The sequence below is a fragment of the Elgaria multicarinata genome, chromosome 11, assembly GCF_023053635.1.
Source record: "Elgaria multicarinata webbii isolate HBS135686 ecotype San Diego chromosome 11, rElgMul1.1.pri, whole genome shotgun sequence".
Taxonomy (NCBI): Eukaryota; Metazoa; Chordata; class Lepidosauria; order Squamata; family Anguidae; genus Elgaria; species Elgaria multicarinata.
Window position 1 is genome coordinate 833,927 of NC_086181.1, and position 22,715 is coordinate 856,641.

Consider the following 22,715-nt stretch of genomic DNA (forward strand, 5'->3'; position numbering starts at 1 on the left):
ACTTCAGTGAGAATCTAGCCCAAGTATGAAGCACAACATTGACTTTGAGTCCAGGAACTGAAATCCCCAGGTAGAATTTTTGTGAACCGCCCAGAGAGCTTCGGCTATTGGGCGGTATAAAAATGTAATAAATAAATAAATAAATAAATAAATAAATAAATAAATAAAATTGCAAAGGGATGAGGGCAGGGGTGGAGAGGTCTAACCTGATACTTTACCTTTAACTGCAGCTTCTGCATCTGCAAAAATCAGGTGTGGAAACTTTCTTGGAATGAAGAAAATATTCTCACATGTTAATAGCTACACTTTAAGCTGCTGTTAAAGGCAGGGGGGAAGTAAACTCCCACCACACAGACCCAATCCCTATTTTCAGTGTATGGGCCTTCCTTTGACACAAGTGAAATCAATCATCATCCTACTTCTCTGAGGAATGAGACATTCCAAGGGTGAGAAGCTTACCTAGATTTAGTTTCCTTTGACGCTCATTGCTATTTTGTAATATTTACATTTATTTACAAACATACAGGTTGAGTACTGGTGAAGGCTGAGGTTAAACACTCCAAGAAACAGCCAAAAGAGTCGCACATCAGAACTCCAGGAGTGGACAGACAGTCCCACTATATGCTGTTACCTTACAAAGTCCAAATTCCCTGCCCCCCACCCTCTGGATCAAAGCACACACTACTTTCTTTTTTACTCTAGAGTACATGCAGGGGGGTTATCTGGATCAGGACCCAAATTTGGGGAATAGTTTTTTTTTTAATACTTTCCTGCTGCAGTCCTGATCCAGATTGTGAGGGTGGTGGCAGGGCCGGGCCTGCAATTTATACTGCCAAATACTGCAGTATATATTGCAGGTTCAATGGTGCAATCTGGAACGGGATTGCAATGGGGGGTGGGGTTAAAGCCTCTTACAGCCCATGCTTGGTTCCTAGTCCAGAATGAAACCTTTACACTTACTATAGAGTAAAAAGAAAAAAGACACAGCTGCTACTTATGTCTCTAAAGTAATATGTGTTCTGGATCTTTCTCTCGGTTTTTCTTGCTCTTGTCACACACAGGCACCTAGCTTACAACATCCCATGAGGCTGGGCGGAGAAGCATGCTCTTGGTGGTACTAGCTATATAAACAACAGGGCCATGGGTGGCACTGGGCAAGGGAAAGAGGAGGAAGAGTAATGGGAAAATAAAGCCAGCTTTCACTTTCAGCCCAACATAGAATCATAGAATAGTAGAGTTGGAAGGGTCCTACAAGGCCATTGAGTCCAACATGGTGGCTAGGCTCTCTGTCAACTCCACAAATGGCTGTCATTCTCAGAGGAGTCTCACTGAGTCATCACAGCCCACCACACCACACCAGGGATAAAACAGCAGTGTTTTGAAACCAGAGGAGTGGGCAATAGGGGGAGGCATCATCCCTGAACCTCTGTTTTTAGAAACTAACCACTTCCCCACTCCTTACCAAGCTACTGCTCAAGCACTTCCTCAGCTTACCCAAAAAACATGTCTCATTCCTCAGCCAATCATTCAGAAAACACAGACAGGAGCTTTCACATTTTGTTTCTTCTTTAGGCAACTTTTTCCATATCAGCTTTTCTACGTATCTGCGTATCTACTATCAAACACCGAATATGTTGCAGAGGTTTCTGGGACATGTTCTAGGGACCATTCTCCTTGCAAAGAACAGGTTATTCTGGTGCATAATCAATTAATTAAAAATGTCCTGGAAAACGTTCAAAAGGATCTAGAGAAACAAGTGGGAAGGTGGTTTGTTGATTTTTACTTCTCTTCTAAAGAAATCCTCTTCTTTTCTTGGTGGGCTGAGGTTAGAGCTGGCAGGTTTTGCTGCTTGAGCTTTTACAGCCCTCCCCCAAACATTCTTCAAATACTTTAAGAGGATTCCACTTTTAACTGGGTTTTAATTATTTAAAACAAAAACATTCTTCAGATTTCTTTCTATTTGGCACCTCCACCCTCCCTGCCATGTGCTTCTAGAAAGGCAGCTCCTAGCGCTATCCAATCAGCTGCTCTACTGTATGCTACCAGAGGACCTGCAATGGACTTACTGCATTTTTCCTGTGTGTGTATCCCACAGGAAAAGCTCCATCACACCTGCACATTTGCCCTAGCTTGCCCTCGAATTATCCGCCCTCGTTTCCATAGCGTGTGAAAGCCTGATCAACTTACAACTTTGCACTTTTACATTTCATTCATCTTTACACCTCTCCTCTCGTGCGCACCAGCGTATCGCTGTTGTTCGTTGAGATGCACACCCTGCCCTCAGATCTCCTTTGTACCTCCCCCTACAGTTCATTGGTTGGTGGTAGTTGGACACCTCACCTTCCCTAGTAATTGACATGGGGCACTCCTGGTCTTGCACTGCTTTTTCCTAGGAAGTAGCTTCTCTTGTTACTGAACTCACCCCTTCCCCTCACCCTGCCTGGAGGCTTTGGAGCATGAACATACTAAAATCAGATGCAGGCTTACCTTTGAGTAAACCCCATTGAACAGTGAGAGACTTACTTCTGAGTAAACAGAAGTAAGACCTCAGAAGTAAGCATGGGGTTGCAGAGCACTTCTTTCCAGTTTGCTGTTTTATACTTAAAAAAAAAAGTTTCTGAGTGACCACACTATAAAAAATCAGTTCTATATGTGTTTACACCAAAGTAAGTCTCTCTCTGTTCAATGGGGTTTACTCAAAGGTAAGCCTGCACCTGATTTTTAGTATGACTGGGATGTAAATGCAGTTGAAATCAATAGAATATACTTTTGAGTAAGGGGACCAGCAGATCTGTAATTTATAAACTTGAAGATGCACAGCTTTGCATGATCAAAGCAATGGAAGATCGATCCTTCACACTTATGGACTACCAGGAAAATGGTTTAAGGTGGGCAAATTTTTAAAAAAATCATAAAAAATCAAGGGATGAACCAATCTGATCCAAACTTGGCTTGCTGAAAGCTCTCCTTAAGAGCGATCACTGTGCAAATTTGATCTCTTTATCTTTAAAAATGAGGGTGCTGCAGGCAAGGAGGGTGCATTTTCCACATTTCTTTTAAGGTAGAAATTCCTACTCAGAAGTAAGAAGGTAGAGTTCAATGGGACCTCTCTTCCTCCCCCTTCATGGCTGAGTGGAGAACTGCTCCACCCTCCCCTTTTGTTAGGGAGACCAACCTTAGACACACATGCCCCCAACAAAGAACGGGATAGTCGATAGAGGTCAACCACAGAAATACATGGGAGGGAGGAGAGCATTTATTTCGCAGAGAGGGAAAATAATCCAGTCTTTCTATGCTCCAAACAGAAATGAAACATGGAGGATAAGAGCTGAAACGTGTGCAGGATGTGGACGATGTCATGTGGGTATCGGGCTGCAAACCTGCATACCAGGCATGAGGAGTGTGCAATAAATCTCTGGTGTGATGGAGCTTTAATTTCCATCCACACGAGTGAACATGACAGAGCCATGTTGGTGGGAAAAGACGAGGTACAATTCACCTGAGCAATCATTTTTGAAGTGTGCTTTTCAGATAGTTTCCTGACCGGTTTATCCTTTAAAACAATTAAATTGTTTTAATATTTATTGATGTTAACTAACTTGGCATTTCAGTTTGAAATGGGAAGGTGGGATATAAATACTTAAATAAGTGAAATAGATAGGGTGCTCAAAATCAAGGAATGACCAGTTCATTAAACACGTAGAGACCGTGTGGCCTCTTTTCAACTAATACAGAGCAAAAACTTGGGTCGCTCTTATTTTCCCTCACCTCATGGGAACACCAAGCACAACGTGGATTCACAGTCAAACATTGCTGGCATGAGTTCACTCCTCGTGTAGCACAGATATTACCACCTGAAAGGCAAAGAACAGGCATGAATTAGGCTACAGCCCCAAGTGGCACTTTTCACTAGTGACAAAGCAGCCAATGTAGACTTCTCACCACTGGGTTAGACTTTGAAATCTGGGGGGAATTTAGCTGTTGGGTTTGCCTGGTTAGGACTCTGCCATTTTCTCAGTAAGCACCCAGGATGCATTTCATTTTCAGAAGTTCATAAAAACCCTGCCTGTCCCTACACCATTACACAGCCTGACCGCATCACATTTCTCCATACTTCCTCCTTCCTGGGGATCCTGAGATTTGTTAGTCATTGCTAGTTGTGGACAGGGCTTCTAAAATGACTTAATACCTTTATTAAAAAAAAATCATGTATGTTCACACACAAGCAGGAAGTATGCAAAGATGACATAAAGATGTATTTAGTTTTAATGTGTAGCCTGTCCTTATCAAGAGTTATTAGCAATACTTATAAAAACAAAAGTAAGTGCTAACTTCTCTGCAATATCTAGTTGTTGTTGTTGTTGTTGTTGTTGTTGTTGTTGTTGTTATTACTACTACTACTACTACTTGTGGAGAGGGAATACTGTTCTCACTCAAATCCCCAAATTTGCAGGCTCTAATTTGATCCAAAATTCAGAATCCAAAAATGTGCTACTTGGGCCATAGAATCTGAGTGTGTATATTCAAACCTCTAGAGTGTGTATGTTCAAATTCTAGTGATAAACCTTGAACTTCAACAAAATAAAAGTGTCAAATATTTATTTGAAGTATTTTTATGCCACTCCTCAATCAAAAAGGCTCCCAGAGCGGCAATTAAACAAGACTGCCGTGGCCCACTGGCTAAGAAGACATGACAGACAAGGAAAAAGGAATGGGGAGGGAAAGGGGGGGAATAATTATTTCAGCTTGGCTGGTGAAATGGCTCTGTTCCCCCATCTCATATCCCTCAGTACAGTCTGCTGGATTGGCAACTGTAGTGAAAGTTGGGGTAGAAGGAGCTTTCATGAGGGAGGTCTTCAGCAGGGCTAAATTATGGCATATATCTGTCTTTAAACATCCCAGAAGAGATAAGGAATTATTTTTAAACAAGCAATGCGCAGAAGTGAAGAAGACAATAGAATAGGGAGGACAAGAGACCTCTTCCAGAAAATTAGAAACATCGAAGGTAAATTCCAGGCAAAAATGGGTATCATCAAAAACAAAGATGGCAAGGACCTAACAGAAACAGAAGAGATCAAGAAAAGGTGGAAAGAATATACGGAAGTTCTGTATAGGAAGGATAATAATATCAGGGATAGCTCAGACGGTGTGGTCAGTGAGTTAGAGCCAGACATCCTGAAGAGTGAGGTTGACTGGGCATTAAGAAGCATTGCTAATAACAAGGCAGCAGGAGACGACGGTATCCCAGCTGAACTGTTTAAAATATTGCAAGATGATGCTGTCAAGGTGATGCATGCCATATGCCAGCAAATTTGGAAAACACAAGAATGGCCATCAGACTGGAAAAAATCAACTTATTTTTATACCAAAAAAGGGAAACATTAAAGAATGTTCCAACTATCGTACAGTGGCACTTATTTCACATGCCAGCAAGATAATGCTCAAGATCCTGCAAGGTAGACTCCAGCAATTCATGGAGCGAGAATTGCCAGATGTACAAGCTGGGTTTAGAAAAGGCAGAGGAACTAGAGACCAAATTGCCAATATCCGCTGGATAATGGAGAAAGCCAGGGAGTTCCAGAAAAACATCTATTTCTGTTTTATTGACTATTCTAAAGCCTTTGACTGCGTGGATCATAACAAACTGTGGCAAGTTCTTGGTGGTATGGGGATACCAAGTCATCTTGTCTGCCTCCTGAGGAATCTGTATAACGAACAAGTAGCAACGGTAAGAACAGACCACGGAACAACGGACTGGTTTAAGATTGGGAAAGGAGTACGGCAGGGTTGTATACTCACACCTTACCTATTCAACTTGTACGCAGAACACATCATGCGACGTGCTGGGCTTGACGAATCCAAGGCTGGAGTCAAAATCGCAGGAAGAAACATTAACTATCTCAGATATGCAGATGACACCACTTTGATGGCTGAAAGCGAGGAGGAGCTGAGGAGCCTTATGACAAAGGTGAAAGAAGAAAGTGCAAAAGCCGGGTTGCAGTTAAACCTCAAAAAAACCAAGATTATGGCAACCAGCTTGAGTGACAACTGGCAAATAGAGGGAGAAAACGTGGAGGCAGTGAAAAACTTTGTATTTCTGGGCGCAAAGATTGTAAGCCTATGCGGCAGAGTCTTGCTATTTACTGTTTTACTCTGTACAGCACCATGTACATTGATGGTGCTATATAAATAAATAATAATAATAATAATAATGCAGACACTGACTGCAGCCAGGAAATCAGAAGACGTTTACTTCTTGGGAGGAGAGCAATGACAAATCTTGATCAAATAGTTAAGAGCAGAGACACCACACTGACAACAAAGGTCCGCATAGTTAAAGCAATGGTATTCCCCGTAGTAACCTATGGCTGCGAGAGCTGGACCATAGGGAAAGCTGAGCGAAGGAAGATAGATGCTTAATTCTGAGAGTGCCTTGGACTGCAAGAAGATCGAACTAGTCCGTTACCAGGAAATAAAGCCAGACTGCTCACTTGAGGGAATGGTATTAAAGGCAAAACTTTGGCCACATAATGAGAAGACAGGATACCCTGGAGAAGAGGCTGATGCTAGGGAAAGTGGAAGGCAAAAGGAAGAGGGGCCGACCAAGGGCAAGATGGATGGATGATATTCTGGAGGTGACAGACTTGACCTTGGGGGAGCTAGGGGTGGCGACAGCCGACAGAAAGCTCTGGCGTGGGCTGGTCCATGAAGTCACGAAGAGTCGGAAGCGACTGAATGAATAAACAACAACAACATAGAAATTGCCACTTTCCAGAGAGAACTGAACAATCATTTTTTTAAAAGAAGAAATCCCTATTCAGCAATGCTTCCAGACCTGTGATTATAGTTTTTGATGTTTCAATTCATAGAATCATAGAATAGCAGAGTTGGAAGGGGCCTACAAGGCCATCGAGTCCAACCCCCTGCTCAGTGCAGGAATCCACCCTAAAGCATCCCTGACAGATGCTTGTCCAGCTGCCTCTTGAATGCCTCTAGTGTGGGAGAGCCCACAACCTCCCTAGGTAACTGATTCCATTGTCATACTGCTCTTACAGTCAGGAAGTTTTTCCTGATGTCCAGCTGGAATCTGGTTCTTCTGCGTGGTCTCTGTACATCACACACTATGGGCTTTTGCGCCTGTGCAAGACCAGTGTCTGGAGCTTCAATAGCTGAATATGACTTTTTGGCGGGATCCCCGCCCACCATCCTATTGCGCATGTCCAGGGGGTCCCGCCATGCTCCTCAGTTCCTTGAGACCGCGGTCAATAGAACCGCGAAGGAAGATAGATGCTTTTGAACTGTGGTGTTGGAGGAAAATTCTGAGAGTGCCTTGGACTGCAAGAAGATCAAACCAGTCCATACTCCAGGAAATAAAGCCAGACTGCTCATTTGAGGGAATGGTATTAAAGGCAAAACTGAAGTACTTTGGCCACATAATGAGAAGACAGGATACCCTGGAGAAGAGGCTGATGCTAGGGAAAGTGGAAGGCAAAAGGAAGAGGGGCCGACCAAGGGCAAGATGGATGGATGATATTCTGGAGGTGACAGACTTGACCTTGGGGGAGCTGGGGGTGGCGACAGCCGACAGAAAGCTCTGGCGTGGGCTGGTCCATGAAGTCACGAAGAGTCGGAAGCGACTGAACGAATAAACAACAACAAACCTAAAACAACCAAGAAATGTTTGCAAAGTAGTCTTTCTTCCAAATACTATATCTGGGAATCATTTTTGTGTGTGTGAATTGCTCAGCACTAATCCAGTAACAGGCTGAATCCAGTAGCAACTGAAAGGGTCTAACTTTTCACACTCCAGTTTCTAAATTGGAAGCATGGACCTCAAATATTCATTTCTGATACAGAATAAATTGTCCACACTTCGAATTCATATGAAATTCTCAGGTCTAACCATTTCTCCCTCCACCAGCTACACCCTTTCCTGATTTCTTTGTAATTTTACAAGATAGATCTGGAAACATACCTATGGGTTAAATGAACACATTAAATATTGCTTGCTGAAGGTTTACACAAAAGATTCCAGCATAGGAGTTGGCAAAAGTTACGTCAATAATTAGAGAAAAGTCGACATCTAGGTTTATAATTGAATGGAAACCTCTTATTGCCTTTTTGCGGGAATTAGAAAAAAAATGTTTGTTTATCTGTGGATTCAAAGAATAAGAAGAAAACTTTAAGATAATAGAAAGAGGGGAACTTCGGGGTTTTTTTTGTAATTATAGAGTAAGAGAAAATATTGTTACATATCTTTGCTGTGGAGAAAATCAGAAGCCCATTTTAAGTTTGTATGTTTTTTTTTTTTTTTTTTGCTGTTGTTATTTTTGTGATGTTTGTGTTTTTGAAACAATAAAACATTTAAACCCCCCAAAAAAGAAGATTTCAGCATAGCTGGAATATGCATTCCTTATGGAATTATCAGTAATATCTGAACGATGTAGGAAGAAACCAAATCTCCCTTACCTTAACAATGCCCTTTAGTTTAAAACTAGGTAGTAATTTTGAACTGCTTTTCACATTACATGGCAAGAAACCTGTGTTTGTCACTCAGTGTACAGTAGTTGTTGGTAGGGCTGTGCACAGCCTCAGGCTGAATCCCCAAATCCAAGGTGAGGCAGGCTGGTTCAGCCCGCCTTGGCCTGAATCCAGAGTGGCCCCGGGGGCCCCAAGGCCAAAGTAGAGCAGCCCCAAAGCCTCGAGGCACCTTGGGCTGATTTAAGGCAGTGCAGGGCCACTCCCCTATACCCACCCGCCCAGGAAAGTGAACTCACCATACCCATTTCCCTCTCCCTCCCCACCCTCCCAGACCTCCCCTGCCTGCCCCCGCTGGGACTTTCCTGCAAACACATTGTCCTCCTGAAAGCCAGACAACAATTTAATAGGGCTCTTTACTTTTAGTATATCTATGGTCACAAACTACGTTGGCCATAAAGGGGAAATAGCCCTTTATCTCCATCGTAGTAAAGAGCTCCCACGATTACTTTAAATCGCACACTGGCTCTCAGGAGGACGATGTGTTTGCAGGTAAGTCCCGGTGGTGGCAGCTCTGGGTTGGGGTGGCATAGGGGAGGCGAAGGGGAGGTGTGGGAATGGCGAGGTTATGGTGGGGGGAGGCAGGGGTGGCAAGGCAGGGGAGCAGGGAGTCGGGAGTCCAATGGACTCCCAGTTGGCCTTGCTCCCAGCTTTCCTGGGTGCCAGCTGTATGGCTGGCTCTCAGGAACCCACAAGGCCGACCTGCTTCAAGGGGGCTGAATCTCACCTCGGTTTAAAATAAAAATAAAAATTAAGGCTTTCTCACCTTGATACAAGCTCCATAAAGCCAGGTAAGTGTAAGGCTGATGCCTTAACTGATGTTCCCCATGATCATTCATAAAATAAAGTTGTGCAATGTCACAACCTACCAGCAATACTCCCACACTTTTTCTGGGTCTTTCAGTCCCAAATCTTTGATGAAACCCTTTTGATTTTAGTAAGGTTATAACAACTCACCCCCTGATTTCCATTTAACCTTACAGAATCCTTATTTTACTGATTGCCTTATATATTGGGTGCACATGTCTCAACTATCAGAAGTCTGGGAAATTGATATAGAAAGAAGTGTGAGATGATTGTGTTCTGGAGGGGGAACCAGCACAGGTCCAACCATTAGGAAGAATGAGGCAGCTGGGGGTGGAAAAGTTATTAGAGGACAGAACTACATGTGGCCTGCCCTGTATCTCATAAACTGCTCTGGCACCCTCGGGTGCCATGGAGGATGCTACCCATCATCAGTGTTGAAGTAAGATTGGGAAAACGCGTAGCTGGGTAAATTTTTGTCCACTTACAGTTTGGTCTAGTATAACTGCATATCGTCAAAAAGGACTGACCTCTCACACTTGTGTGTACAGTATATGATACTGTTCTACATAGAACACCTAATTTCCTTGAATGAGTTCAAATCTCCAGGGCCCGATGAACTGCATCCTAGAGTAATGAAGGAGCTAGCGGAAGAACTCTCAGAACCTTTGTCTATTATCTTTGCAAAATCATGGAAGACGGGTGAGGTGCCAGACGACTGGAGGAGGGCTAACGTTGTCCCTATCTTCAAAAAGGAGGAACCTGGGAACTACAGACCAATCAGTCTGACATCCATCCCTGGGAAAATTCTGGAGCAGATTATAAAGAAGTCAATCTGTAAACACCTTGAAATCAATGCAGTGATTACTAGAAGCCAACATGGATTTGTCAGGAACAAATCCTGTCAGACAAATTTGATCTCATTTTTTGATAAGGTAACCTCCCTTGTGGACTGTGGGAACGCTGAGGATGTCATATATCTTGACTTCAGCAAAGCTTTTGACAAAGTACCACATGACATTCTGATTAACAAACTAGCTAAAACTGGCCTAGATGGAACAACTATTAGGTGGATTCACAGTTGGCTACAGAATCGGACTCAAAGAGTACTTATCAATGGAACCTTCTCAAACTGGGGAGAGGCAACGAGTGGGGTACCGCAGGGCTCAGTCCTGGGCCCAGGGCTCTTCAACATTTTTATTAATGATTTGGACGAGGAGGTGCAGGGAACGCTGATCAAATTTGCAGATGACACCAAGTTGGGTGGGATAGCTAATACCCTGGAAGACAGAAACAACCTTCAAAGTGATCTTGATAGGCTGGAGTGATGGGCTGAAAACAACAGGATGAAATTTAATAGGGATAAATGCCAAGTTCTACATTTAGGAAATAGAAACCAAAGGCACAGTTACAAGATGGGGGATACTTGGCTCAGCAATACTACAAATGAGAAGGATCTTGGAATTATTGTAGATTGCAAGCTGAATATGAGCCAACAGTGCAATAGGGCTGCAAGAAAGGCAAATGCTATTTTGGGCTGCATTAATAGAAGTATAGGTTCCAAATCACGTGAGGTACTGGTTCCTCTCTATTCGGCCCTGGTTAGGCCTCATCTAGAATATTGCGTCCAGTTCTGGGCTCCACAATTCAAGAAGGACGCAGACAAGCTGAAGCGTGTTCAGAGGAGGGCAACCAGGATGATCAGGGGTCTGGAAACAAAGCCCTATGAAGAGAGACTGAAAGAACTGGGCATGTTTAGCCTGGAGAAGAGAAGATTGAGGGGAGACTTGATAGCACTCTTCAAATACTTAAAAGGTTGTCACACAGAGGAGGGCCAGGATCTCTTCTCAATCCTCCCAGAGTGCAGGACACGGAATAATGGACTCAAATTAAAGGAAGCCAGATTCCAGCTGGACATCAAGAAAAACTTCCTGACTGTTAGAGCAGTATTACAATGGAATCAGTTACCTAGGGAGGTTGTGGGCTCTCCCACACTAGAGGCCTTCAAGAGGCAGCTGATCTGTCGGGGATGCTTTACTGGATTCCTGCATTGAGCAGGGGGTTGGACTCGATGGTCTTGTAGGCCCCTTCCAACTCTGCTATTCTATGATTCTATGATATAACACCTTAGGAGGGTACTGCGCAATTTACAAATCTAGATGAAGACAGGTCCCTGTTCCAAATAGTTTAAAATAATAAAGTTAAAACAAAAAACAATAAATTACTGATCTTTGTTCCCTAATGAAATAGGGGTGTGGAGATAGCAAAGTTTTTATATGGTAATAATTGGATGTTCTCCCCAATATACTGGAGGCAATTTGCCAACAAACAAACAAAACTTAACTGTTTTTACAAAGAAGGATTAGCTAGTCAACTACAGATGTGAACTGCAGTGTGAATCCAGCAATGTCTGCATTATCTGTTGGCATGAACAAGAAGCTGACACATTTCCTTTGTATATATGGGGAACTGTGAGTCCTTAAGCAGAGATTTTACACCAAGTGCTCCCACATCACAGACAGTTGTAGACAGGGGACCACATTACCTACAACGATTAGCACAAGTTTCATCCAGACCAATTTTGAGGTGTCAGGGAGAGACAGCATTCCAGAGTCTCTGGTAACCCCTTGCTCATCTGTACAATGTCTTCCCTATCTTTTCTACTGCACCTCCCTCTAATAACCACATCCGTCTGTCTGTCTGCTGACTCACTGGCTGTGGCTTCTGCAGCATCTACAAGCTGAGGGTTACGCAGCTCTGAGAAACTGTTAATTTACAGCCCTGGGTTATTATTAACTCTATGCTAGCTTGTCTGTGGAGCCAACTTCCCCCTATTGTCCATGGGGCGTTCCCTTCCTTCTGTGTGTGTGGGTCTCCAGAAAGGTGTCTCGGTAATTTCTGCAACAACAACCCCCCACCATATTCTTGCCTACAACTTAAGAGGGGATGAATGGGTGTGTTTTGCTTTGCCTTATCAGGAGATACAAAGGAATGGATTTTGTTTACTGACAAGTATGATGGCACGAAACAAGGTCTAGATAAAGAAGGGACAATGAGGACGTATAGATAGAGGAGAAAACTGGAAACCACAAGGAAAAGAGGACAGTGACAGATAGTTAGGCAGGGAACTGCCTTGTCTTTCTTCAAAACCAAGAGGGCTATAAACATGTGGACATAATCAATAATCCACTAAAGTCAAAGACAAAAAACCCATTTATTTTAATGAATATTGTGCCCTTGCTACACAGGATCACAGAAGCTGCTCTCATCCAGAGAAATTCTACTTGCAATTTCAAAACCATCACCATGAGGTTAAGAAACATGTTGAAAAGGAAAGCTGGTAGTCTCCAGAAATCCAGCTTCTACACCAGGGAGAGGATTCAGTTTGCAGTTCTTTAAATGCAAACAGCTCCTGATGATTGCTATACTTTTGAGTTACAAGGTCTAAGAGATGGACATTACAAATAAGGGCAGTTACTAGCTCTCCCAGAATTTACACTGAAGGTCCTGACTTAAGGCAGAGATCCAGGTAGATCTAGATGGGGTATTTCCTCTCCCCTCCTCCGTGAGGTTTGACATTTTCAGTCATTTGGCAGTGAAAAACTACAGGAATCTTTTGAATGACTCACACCACATGTGGAGACCAAGGTTACTGAATAACTGTTGGCTTGTGATGTGTTAATCATTCGTAAGACTGGGTCATGATGGCATGAAGCACAATCTCCACTTATCTTACTCTATGCCACTTCTTGCAGCCATTCTAAAAACTCATAATGTTTCCTGCTCTTTCTCCCAGCTTTTCCGCCTGTGCAGAAGAAAGAAATTCCAGTATTTCTCCGCACCAGCTGTGAGGGGGAAGAGGCAGAGCGCTCCAAGTCCTGGGTCGAGGTCGGAGCACTGATTCTGACTTCAGATCCAGGAATCCAAACTACCCGATGCGCACCCCCTTCCATTTATACATTTATTAAGACAGAACTGTAATAATGCATCTCCTTTAGGAAAATTCCTGTTATCTTATTACAAGAATATGAAATATCCACAAATAAATAAATTTATCACATTCTTTCTTCAAAGGAATTGCAGGTGATCTATATCTTCCCACACTTCATTTCATTCTCTCAACAACATTGCTTTAAGATACACCCAGTTTAAGGTCAGCTTTAAGATACACCCAGTTAAGTCTGTGTCAAAGGGGAAAAAATTCCAACTTAGACTTTTTCTAGACATACTAGTTCTCTATGTTTGGGGATTTAATTTATTTTTTTGTTCCAAGAAGCATTCAACCACATTCAACTAGCAGTGAGATAGCTCCGAGGCATATTTACTAACTTGGCTCACATTCGGTGCATACCACGATTATGAATATTCAAGCCAAGACAGGTGATCACCATGTCTTTGTATGACATGTGAACTCGGGCAGAGTGACTTGTTGCCGTGTGTAACAGGCCACCCCCCCCCCCACCGAACCCGTGGACTGTAGTAGGGTTCTGCGGTGGCTTATTAATTACAGCAAGCCACCCTACCTTGCACATCATGATAAGCCCCAGCCGCCGCCGCTTGAATATTCACAAGTTCATGCAGACAATGTAACTTTGAATCTTTTATGAAAGGGAACATCCCGCCTTCATCTTTTTTGTGATGTAACAATCCCAAAGGTATGTTATAGCCTGGCCTCTGAATGCTTAACATTATTCACAAAGATGTAAATAAACAAGGGATAAGTATCAGATCTAGTATAATAATGAGAGTGTCATTTGCTAGAGGAGTGGCAGATTAATGCTTTTGAAAAATACACTAAAGGGGGAAGTGCCAGTGAAGGGCTTCTGGTTAGCATACAATGTTTATCCCAGTTTTTCCTCAAACTGCGGTTTGGGAGTGGGTCTCAATTAACACTCAGGTGGGTCTCAGTGCTGCAGACTATCCAGTGTCTCTTTGTTTGACTGCTCTGTGCCATGGCATGCATGCTAGGGGGAAATGGGTAGAGAACAGCTAATGTTTTAATAACAACAGCAGCAGCAGCAGCAATAACTTGGGGATAGGGTACAAGTGAATGTCATAGGCATGCACAAGGGGTGTGCCGGGTGTGCTCAGGCACACCCTAATACCTCAAGCAATAAGCACCTAATTGAGGGGGGCATTGAGCAGGCATTCAGATGAGGATCAAGATGCAGTGAGAATGGTCCTCCGACTGCTCTGCTGATGCCCCCCTCCCGATGGCACTCTGTTGCTCCTGGCAGCAGGAGCAAAAAGCAGTTGCCCTGCTGTGAGCCTCTCTGCCAGGAGCCACACTTCATAGAGTCCAGGATGAGGGACCCCGAAGGCTAACATCGCCTCATAAGCCCCTTCTCCAGCCAGTGGCACAACAAAGCCCTCCAATGCTAGGCCCTTCTGCAGTCAAGCAAGCCGAACGCAGAGTAGGGCATCAGTGTCTACAGTGTTTAATAAATAAAATAAATGAATACAAATAATGTCCTTTATGACTGAGTATTCAAGAAATGGTTGCCTTTAAAAAGAGTGCACACCCTAATGAAATGTGCTGCCCACGCCTTTGGAGAAGGGAAGAAGAAATGAAGGGTAAAAAGATGTTGAGAAGCATGTCGCTGGGGGGCGGCGAGGAGAACAATAATATAAAATAAACAGTTTTCTCTACTTAGAGCAGTGGCCCCTAACCTTTTTGGTTGGTGGGCACATTTGGAATTTTGACAGTGTCAAAACCCTACAAGGCCATCGAGTCCAACTCCCCGCTCAATGCAGGAATCCACCCTAAAGCATCCCTGACAGATGGCTGTCCAGCTGCCTCTTGAAGGCCTCTAGTGTGGGAGAGGCCACTGGTTCCATTGTCTTACTGCTCTAACAGCCAGGAAGCTTTTCCTGATGTCCAGCTGGAATCTGGCTTCCTTTAACTTGAGCCCATTATTCCGTGTCCTGCACTCTGGGGGGATCGAGAAGAGATCCTGGCCCTCCTCTGTGTGACAACCTTTTAAGGATTTGAAGAGTGCTATCAAGTCTCCCCTCAATCTTCTCTTCTCCAGGCTAAACATGCCCAGTTCTTTCAGTCTCTCTTCATAGGGCTTTGTTTCCAGACCCCTGATCATCCTGGTTGCCCTCCTCTGAACACGCTCCAGCTTGTCTGCGTCCTTCTTGAATTGTGGAGCCCAGAACTGGACGCAGTACTCTAGATGAGGCCTAACCAGGGCCAAATAGAGAGGAACCAGTACCTCACGTGATTTGGAAGCTATACTTCTATTAATGCAGCCCAAAATAGCATTTGCCTTTCTTGCAGCCATATCGGGCATGTTGAAATCTGATCAGAAGAAACATCTGGGGAGTTGTAATCCTCACTTTGTATTTGAGATGAGCATTACAACCCCCCTGAGACTCATATTTCCACTGTCAGGAGCTGGAGTCCCAGTGAATTTACTGGGAGTCATAGGGCTTACATCATCCATAATGGGCAGTTCTAGCCTTTCTCTTTGCTACACAGTCTCTGTTAGTCTGCAAATCAGCGTATAGGAGGTTAAAACCCAATGGTGGATCTGACATCCAAAGTCAACTAATATAGCTATCACATTCCAGGAAAGTTCACATGATAGCAGCCTCTGAGAAGACCAAAATATGGCTGTGGCACAGTTACTCTGTTCGGGGTTGTCTGGCTTTGTTTTGGATCCAGTTCATCCTGGTTGTGCCCCCACTGTACCTTTGATGTTCTTTCTTTGTACCTATAGTGCATATTGTACAAAGTGCAGCACAGGAACAGTAAGACAACAAAGGACACCTCAAATGGATTGTGGTATTTGAATGAATTAATATTCAAAATAGGAGCTCAGCTAAATTAAACACGACAATGTCTGCCCCATTCACAAATAATGTGGGGCGGGAGTAAGAGAGTCTCACTTTAACAGTAAAGGAACTTGCAGAAGAGAAATGCTGTAACCACTCTTCAGTACCTCACCGCCTTGCATTCTAGCTCCAGCTACTTTTCTCTATTGCCAACTCCAAAATGCACCTCTCCCTGCTTTATATGGAAATGGCACATGAAAAGAAATGAATGTCTGCCCCTAATTTCACCCTGAGTAGGAGCTGATAAAAAGCAATCACTCCCTTTAACAGTGAACCCATATTGAGCGCCAACAGGATTGGAGCCAAAATAGGGCCAATGAGGGAAAAAGGAGATATTAATTAGCATGATCAGGTGAAACCCAAAATATGCAGAAGTGCAAAGTATTTTTTTAACCTTAAAGGAACCACTAAATGTTGAGTGCCAGTTGGGACAAAAAATAGGCATTGGGGAGAGAACTGGGCTGCTTGAGCTTCTTAGAGCTTATAGTTATAGGAGCTTGGCATGGCTGGAGGCTGACTGGAACCCTGAACAGAAGCACTCCCACTAGGAAGTGAGGATACAATGCAACATTTTGTTACAGGTCCCACTTGTACTATACTTAAATTCAAAACTCTAAAACTCTAATAAAATAGAATAGAATGTTCTTAGCTTACGCAGTCTCCAAAGCATGGCACCATATGCTGCTGTACAAAGTTTTGACTGCACAAAACATAGGAATTGGCAATAATGCAGATGACAGGTGAAGTGTCTTGTGTTGGTGTTTCTGAAGTTGTTGCTTTACTTTAATGCAGTGTGTGTGTGTGTGTGCGTGTGTAGTGGGAGAAATATTCTGAATTTGATTGAAGCAGGATCAGGTTGGTTAGGGATGGGGGTGCTAAACCCTTTCCATTGGGCCATTTAATGCAGTGGCTCTATAGGGTAGAGCTTAGTGGTAGAGTACCAAGCCCTAGTTTAAGTGCCTAGCATCTCCAGTTAAAAGTAGCAGGTAGTGGCATGTAACTCTGAAGACCCACTGCCAGTCAGACAATATTGGACTAGACGAATAGTTTGATCTGATACAAGGCAGCTTCCTATGTTCTGGCTTCAGGCTTGAGGGCCCCCCGGGCAAAGTTCCTCAAGGGAGACCCCCAATGCCAATGTAGGGTTCCCCCCCATGGCCCCCGTCTTACCAAGCAACAAGGCAAACAGCGGCAGTTGTGCAGGCAGCAGTAGTGTTGGCTGGGCAGCAGAAGCCCTGATACATGTCTGCAGAGAGCAGCAGTGGCACAGAGATTAATGTTAGGAGACTGTAAGGAGTGAGTGAGTGAGTGAGTGAGTGGCCATTTTAATTGCCCCTGATGACATGAAATCAGGAGCACTGAAAAGTGATTAAAAAGTTAGCTCACATTCTCATTTCAGCTTCCTGACAACCCCTCAGTGTTGCCAATGCTGCTGTTCACAGCAAATGTTTGGCATAGGTTTCAGTTCTGGAGAGCAAGATTAAAAGTTCTTAAAGGGGCCTACAAGCAGGCATCAGCACTGGTGGACCTTACTGGGCCCCCACTAAAAATTGCCCACCTCAAGTTGGTTTTCTCCCCACAGGGGGGGGGAAGAGATATATGGACCCTGTATCTTTTCAACCCTCACATGGGAAATCAACTTGAGGAAGGCAATTTTTATCAGAAAAACAGCCAATAGTACCCCTGCTTCCATGTAACTGTTCAACTCTAATTGTCAAATGAATTGCAATGGTAAGGGGGAAAGGGAAATATTAAAAAGGAAGATGTTTTTGAATGGGGGCATTGCTGAAAGGGAGAGCTAGATGTGTACATATGTGGGTTAATCTTTTTGCTGATTATAATTTTAAAAACAACTTCCAAAACTGCTTTGGACATGGGGCTACACAACAATGTATACAAATTGATGGTGGGCGTGCTGGGCCCGTGCCATTCTATACCAATACATAGAAATGAATAAAAGCTTCCACTCACAATCCTCCCGTATTTCCCCAGAACTTATTTTCTGGTGATCCAAAATTTGGCCCACTCCCAAATCACATACCACATAACTGGCAAGCATTTGCCTTTGAGATGGCTTAGCATCATGTCTGGCAGCCCAATGTTTTGTTTTGACACAAAATATTGTTTAGGATTCTGCCCTCATTAAAATAATTGCTGATACACAATAGCACACATCCACCATTTTGAAATGCTTATTTGAGGGTGCTGTCATCTTCTTCTGAATTTGGATATGCTAATCAGTTTTTCTTTCTGAGTCTAAAACATTTCAAACGCTTCTGTTACAATTTCTTTGTCCGAGTAAAACAATTTTTTTCCTGGATTACTGGATTTTCCAGGCCTCCTTTTGAAGCCACTAAAACTTATCTTACCAAAAACAAGTTTTACACACACACACACACACACACACACACACCAGATTATGATAGGGTGGGGGGGGGGGAAATAAACACTTATACTGTGGGCAACAACAGCTCCATGCCTTTGCAAAGCTAGCATCTATACACAGTCATAGTTACACATGGTTTGCTCTTGAGTACAATATTTTTCTAACAGAAGTTGCCAGCACTGGGGGTGGGGGGAGGATTCTGCCCTGAGGGTTAGGGGACTTTAATTCTGGCCTGCCAGAACTGCTATTGGGAGTAAAGGGGAGAAGCTCCCAGCATTGGAGGAAGTAGAGCAATGGCAAGTTTACAGAACAGAGCCATAAAATCAATGCTCCAGAAATTACATGGGGGTAGCACGAGGCAGTAGGATAAGCTACCAATGGCTACTAGGCATAGTGGTTATATGTTAACTGCAGGATCAGAGGCAGTATGACACTGCAGACCAGTTGCTGGGGAGCAACAAGGGGAGAGGGCTACTGCCCTCATGTTCTGCTTATGGGCTTTCCAGAGGCATGGGGGGGGTCCATGTGGAGGGCTCCTATTGCTAGCAATCAAAAGACACTGTGCAGGGCCATGCTCAGCAGTACATGTTTTGCATGCAGAAGGTCCCAGGTTCACCCCCTGGCATCTCCAGGTACGGCTGGGAAAAAATCCTGCCTGAAACCCTGGAGAGTCATTGCTACCACCAATCAGTGTTGACAGTTCTGAGTGAGACGGACCATAGGTCTGAGTCAGTATAAGGCAGCTTCCTATGTTCCTAACTATACCATCTTTTTCTCCTTAACAAATTTTCTGCGGTGAAAAAAAAGAGAGACAGAAGAAGTGGTAGAAAAACGTGTGTGTGTGTGTGTGTGTGTGTGTGTGTTACTAGTGGAAGAGGATGCCCTGTGGACCTCCTGTAAATTCTGTAAATGATGTCATGATAAAAGCCTCTCCTGGAAGCAGCCCTGCTTGGCCCTTGTGGGAAATAGGCTGCTGGACTAGGTAGACCTTTGCTCTCTTCCAACAGAGTAATTCCTTTGTCAACTAAGTATTTGACAGAAGGCAAAGACATTTATACACCCATGTTTCAGAAGAGAGGAAATCAAATTGGAGTGGGACCGTCTGCACAAACTTAGTTTCAAAATTGTTGCCAAGTCTGATGTGGGGGTGGGATTACTTCAGAATCTGTTTGTCTTATTTGTTGTATTTTATTAGCTGTATATCCTGCTTTTTAACATGGCTTATTTCAATATTAGAATATATAATTTTAATTGTTTATTATTATCATTTCTGTTCCAGTTTCCAGCTGTGGTCCCCGCTGCAGCCCATCCTTCCTTAACATTATAACTCTCCCACCACCACCATTTTGTATTTGATTCCAGAAAACCCACCCCAGGCTCTTCTCCAAAGCACTACTCCCAATTGTAGCTGCACATCGTCCAAGCCCCACGCTCCCTCAGGCAACATCAGCCTTTGGCAGCTGCCTACAGGGTGCTGAGCTGTTTTAATGTCCTACTAGGAGCCAAAGCAGAGAAAAGGTTTGGGGCGTCTTCCATTGATATGAATCATGGTCTGGAATGGCAGTTGCCTGGATGAGTTTATGGACTACCTGAGCTGACAGGAGGACAACTGGAGTGTGGAATGAAGAAGTGATCTTAGCAGCTTCACAGGCTGTATAAACCCTAAGCATGATAGAGAGATTCGGATTTACCCTGTTCTAAAAAACACACCCATCCTGTAAGGATATTATGTTTAAAAGGCTGGCTTCATTCGAAGTGATAAAAACAGTCCGAGGTAAATACAACAAGACTGCAACTCTATGCACAATTACCTGGGAACAAGTGCCATTGAACGCAATGGGATTTACTTCTGAATAATCGTGCACTGGGTTACAATGTACATCTTCAATTTGCCCTTCTTAGCTAGCAAACGACAGCTAAATCACCCACTTTTACACACAACTTACCCGAGGTTCTGGCGGCGAACAGAATCAGGCTAAAGAGCTGGAGAGTGAAGAAGACAAATTTGACCATGTTGCTCAGCTGGAGCAAAGTTTGCAGTGGGAGCAGCCCGTTTTCGAAGGGTCCACGCCGAGGATCGGATGAGTTATACGAATGGCAGGTTTAAAAAAGTCTATCTGTGCAGACGGGCGGGGGGGAGGGGATGGGAGGAAAGAGCCGTCAGAAGGGAGTCATGGCGTGGCCCCGCCTGTTGCTTTGGGTCGGGGCTCTGCCCGAAGAGGTTCCTCCCCTCCCAGGAAGGGCTCTCGCGAACTCCACTGGGGAGGAGGGGAGCGTTGCTGAGCCTGACAACCTCTGTGACTTACTTTCCAGCCGCCTCCGTTCCTCTTCCCTCCGTGGGAGATTCCAGTTCACTTTCCTCTTTTTCTGAGCTGGAAACAAGGAGGAAATGGCAGCTTCTTTCACCCTCTATACAAGGAGACAGAAATATTTCACCAAAGCCTCGCATGCTTAAGAAAGAAATCGAAATCACCCCCCCCCCCATTTAAACCTGTTTCGCTTTGCTCCCCAAGGAGCAGCAAAGTGGCACAACTATCTCAGGCACCCAGGGGCGGATTTACCTATAAGCTAAACAAGCTACAGCTTAGGGCCTCGTATTACGAGGGGCCTTGCGTTAGAAAGGGGGGAAAAGTTTACAACGTTGCCACCGGAAAACCATAAACATCATACAAAATGAAGGCCTCTTCAGAAGGCGGAATAGAGTTATGTGGTTGGGGTCAGTCTAAATTATCTCGAGGGGTACCTTAGTGCCTCTGATCACAAAGAAATTGAGGATTTCCCCAAACTCTGTTACTCTTGAAGTTACACGACTATCAAATTCCGTTTAATTGTACAGCCCGTATTCTGCATTAAATTTTATTATTATTTGTTGAAGAGGGAAGGGCCTCACTCATGTAATAGCTTAGGGCCACAACAAATTTAAACCCATCGCTGCAAGCATCTTGGCCATTCCCCTCTCTTGGAAGGCAGAGCTGTGTGTGCGATTCCCCCCGCCCTGTGTGATTATGCTCTTGGCTATCTGCAGCTTCCATGGTTCTATGGATCAGGTCATTCGGCTATTAAAATGCTCTTCATATACAGAGAGAGAGAGAGAGAGGGAGGGAGGTAAAGCACCACAACAGCGAAGCAACACGGAGACTTTGGGTCAACTATGGACACAGTCAGTCTTAAGGTAAAATATATAAGAAAGATAGAAAGATCAACAACTGAGTATTTTTACAAATATATTTTGAGCTAAACATTTTGGTTTCCACCCTCATCAGTACCTTTTAACAGCACAGCTACTGACGAGGGTGGAAGCTGAAATGTTTCGCTCAAAATTTGTTGTTAAAATACTCTGTTGTTGATCTTTCTGTCTTTTATAAATATGGGACTTGGGAGATATGGGTTCTAGTCCCCGCTTGGCCATGAAGCTCACTTTTAGTCAGTCATTGATCGTCAGTCTAACCTACCTTCAGGGTTGTTATGAGGATAAAATAGAGAGGAGAATCATGTACGCCATTTTGTGATCTTTGGACGGAAAAAAGGCAGAATTTAAATGTAATAATACAAAAATAAATAGATTCCAGGATAGGACTATGCAGATGAAGGAATGGGCTCAGCTTGCCACGATTCCTGTTAATCATTATGAGCATAGCCAGCCTTCCCATTAGGCAGAGGGTCCACTGAGGGAAAACCGGGAATGTCACAGATTTCAAAACATTCTGAAATGTCCTGGCCAGTTGGTCAAGAATCCTGGATTCCTGGTCCGGCCAGGCGAGAGAGAGGAGAGCAGAAAGTACTAGTGCACTGGGACTGAGACAAAGAGAAGCACCTGAGGTATTCCTCCTCCCCCTCCCCCTCCCCCCACTTATGGAGGTAGGGACAGTGCACAGCTTCCTCAGCCACCCGGCCCATGAGGAGGAGCCATGGCCTCAACCAGCACAGCCCCTTGTTCCGCAGCCCGCCTTTTGCCAAGGCACCAGGTGCATGCTGGATTCCCGCATGCCTCGCCCAGAGGCTGAGCACAACATTCCTGCTCCTTCCTCCCTTGCTCGCTGCATCTAAGGACTTCAGGTGGGCTGAGTTTTTGCCTTCCCTCAGCATGAAAAGGGAAGCAACTCCACTTCACTCCGGGGTAATGTGAGTGACTGCCCAGCACCTCCTT

At 44.1% G+C, this 22,715-nt stretch overlaps 1 protein-coding gene across 1 annotated transcript in view; it reads right to left on the minus strand.

Annotated features, from left to right (window-relative positions):
* The window catches only part of ITGB3 (integrin subunit beta 3), an 80,197-nt gene extending 59,472 nt beyond the window's left edge, over positions 1 to 20,725 (minus strand). The window contains exons 1-2 of the mRNA XM_063138511.1: positions 20,515 to 20,725; positions 3,769 to 3,854 (exon numbers count right to left, since the gene is read on the minus strand). Of these exons, the coding sequence (XP_062994581.1) occupies positions 3,769 to 3,854; positions 20,515 to 20,581 (153 nt within the window). The 5' untranslated portion in view covers positions 20,582 to 20,725. The remainder of the gene's footprint in view (positions 1 to 3,768; positions 3,855 to 20,514) is intronic.
* Positions 20,726 to 22,715: the final 1,990 nt, after the last annotated feature.